The 2564-nt window shown below is 54.8% G+C and overlaps 1 protein-coding gene across 1 annotated transcript; it reads right to left on the reverse strand.

The window, feature by feature from the left end:
• Window positions 1–397: 397 nt before the first annotated feature.
• On the reverse strand, window positions 398–2141 carry LOC103777676 (guanine nucleotide-binding protein G(I)/G(S)/G(O) subunit gamma-2). Its single transcript, XM_008945236.1, has 2 exons — window positions 2055–2141; window positions 398–631 (listed from the first exon to the last, which is right to left on the reverse strand). The coding sequence occupies exons 1-2, from the start codon at window positions 2139–2141 to the stop codon at window positions 503–505; spliced, it is 216 nt and encodes a 71-aa protein (XP_008943484.1). The 3' UTR covers window positions 398–502.
• Between the last annotated feature and the right edge of the window lie 423 nt (window positions 2142–2564).

A 2564-nucleotide genomic window follows, 5' to 3' on the forward strand; every position in this document is an offset into this window, starting at 1 on the left:
GGGCAGGCAGGAGCTCGACCCCCCTCGTGATGACAAAGCACAAGACCAAACACTGAGGAACATCAGAGTCATCTAACCTGTCTCTATCTATCTGACAACTTAAAGAAAAAAAAAGTCTCTTTTCAGGAAAGAAACCCACAATATCATTCCAAGAAGGTTCTAACACATCCTTAGCAGTGACTTTGCTCAGCACGGCTCTGGTGCTTTAAATATGGAACAACCAAACGATTCTGGGAGCAGAAAAGTGACACCAATTTATTCTTTACATGGGTTTTTTGTTTTTTCTTTCTAGGTAACTCTACAGACTTCAGATCTTTTGCCTCACAATGAAGATCATCTTATTCCCCCGGGTTCTTAAACATGCACATCCCTGTCGCTTCCAGGCCGTGTATTTGACTTATTTTTGTTTAAATTCTGCAGACTTAGCAGGTTGTCCCCCGTTCCTAAAAACTCTACAGCAGTGTTCAGGGTGGCCTGAGTGCCTGTCAGGCTCCTCGAGGGTTTACAGGATGACACAGAAGAACTTCTTCTCTCTAAAGGGGTTTTCTGAGGCCGGGACGGGGGTCAATAGGGGGTCCTCCTTGGCGTGGGCTTCGCAGTAAGCCATCAGGTCTGCTGCTGCTTTGGACACCTGGAACAGAAGGAGACCTGTGTGAGGGACAGGCGGTGCTGGGGATGTCCCACCCCGAGAGGTCCCACGGGTGGGGCTGGGCTCACAGAGTCCTCAGCCCCACGCACGCAACGTCGTAAGCTGGCCGAGGCCAGACCGGTGTCCCCAGGCTGGTTTTGCACCTCGAGGCTCTAAGGTCACACTTCCATGAGCATCCTTCACACCCTTCAGCCCTTTGCACCCTTCACATGACTTTGAATCAGAGAATCATTAAGGTTGGAAAAGACCTCTAAGGTCATCAAGTCCAACCATCAACCCAGCACTACCATGAGCACTAAACCCTGTCCCCAAGTGCCACGTCTACATGTTTTTGGAACCCCTCCAGGGATGGGGACTCCACCACCACCAAGTGCTTCAAGCATTTCTCTTGCTGGGACTGGCTGTTGTGCACTGCAGCAGAGAAGACAAATCCTCTGGCATCTAGAGCTTGAAGCTGATGAGCTTTTGCATGCCCCAAAGCAGAAGTTCCACCAGGGTGGAGCAGGAGGGGTCAGAGTGGAGAAAACATCTTCCAAAAAGGATTGGGCTTTCTGAAGGAAAGAGGCTTCAGGAAAATGTTGCTTCCAGAGTTTCTCCACTAACCACAAGGCTGAGCACCAAGCACGACCCAAAGGACAGCTGTAAAAGCAGCTGTGACAATGAGAGTGGGTTTAAGCTGTTCCTAAGCAGGTGACACATCCTGGGGAGAATCACCCCTTCCCACCCCCCAGCAGGGCTCCAGGTGCTGCTTTAGCTGCCATCCACAGGTGAGCAGCTCCCACTGCCCTCTGCATCACTTAGGGAGTCATAGAACCATTTGGGTTGGAAGAGACCTTCAAGATCATCGAGTCCAACCCTCCCCCAGCCCTGCCAGGTCCCCACTGCCCCGTGTCCCTCACACCACATCTCCACGGCTTGGAAACCCCTCCAGGGGTGGGGACTCCACCACTGCCCTGGGCAGCCTGGCACAGCCCTGGACAACTCTTTCCATGAAGAAATTGTTCGTCAAGTCCAAACTCAACCTCCCCTGGGGCAACTTGAGGCCATTTCCTCTTGTCCTGTCCCTTGTCCCTTGGGAGCAGAGCCCGACCCCCCCCTGGCTCCAGGCTCCTGTCAGGAGCTGTGCAGAGCCAGAAGGTCTCCCCTGAGCCTCCTTTGCTCCAGGCTCAGCATCCCCAGCTCCCTCAGCTGCTCCTCCCCACACTTGGGTTCTAGACCCTTCCTCAGCTTCGTTGCCCTTCTTCAGATGCTCTCCAGCTCCTCACTGTTTCAGATGAGCATCCTGCAGAATCACCACCCACCACCCTGTCCTGGATCTCTCAAAGTGCTTTTGGCAGCTGCTGAGCAGCAGGCACCAACTTGCAGCATCCCTCTGAGCCAAGAGCCACCCCCTGAGCCACGCTACCTTTATCCTGTCAATGTTGGCCTCCATCTTCAGCTGCTCCACCAGCTTGCGGGCTTGTGCTATGCCAGCAGTGTTGTTGCTCGCCATGGGCGGGCCAGCTGCACTCTCTGCACGGGCTGCGGGCAGAAACACACGTGGGTCAACACCTGGGTTGGGCAGAGACCTGCTGCTCCCAGCCTGAAATCCCCCAGATGATCGATTCATAACACGTTTTGGGTGGGAAGGGACCTTTTGAGGTCATCCAGTCCAACCCCCTGCCCTGAGCAGGGACCTCTGGGGTTGTATGGGTGGGGTTGTTGCTGTGTGAGTGAGGGTGGGAGATGCAGAGCTGGGCATTACACCCCATGTCCAATCCTGGGGCAGTCCAACGCTGCCAGGTACCCTCCTGTGCCCTCCCCATCATCCCCCGAGCAGAAGGGGACACTGGCACCTTCTGGAGCACAGCCTGCAGCAGCAGGACCCCAGCCAAGCTGGATTTTGGCTTCAGCTCTTCCCCTGCCCGAGCCTGTC

Source organism: Merops nubicus, unplaced genomic scaffold, assembly GCF_000691845.1.
Source record: "Merops nubicus isolate BGI_N331 unplaced genomic scaffold, ASM69184v1 scaffold19928, whole genome shotgun sequence".
Lineage (NCBI taxonomy): Eukaryota > Metazoa > Chordata > Aves > Coraciiformes > Meropidae > Merops > Merops nubicus.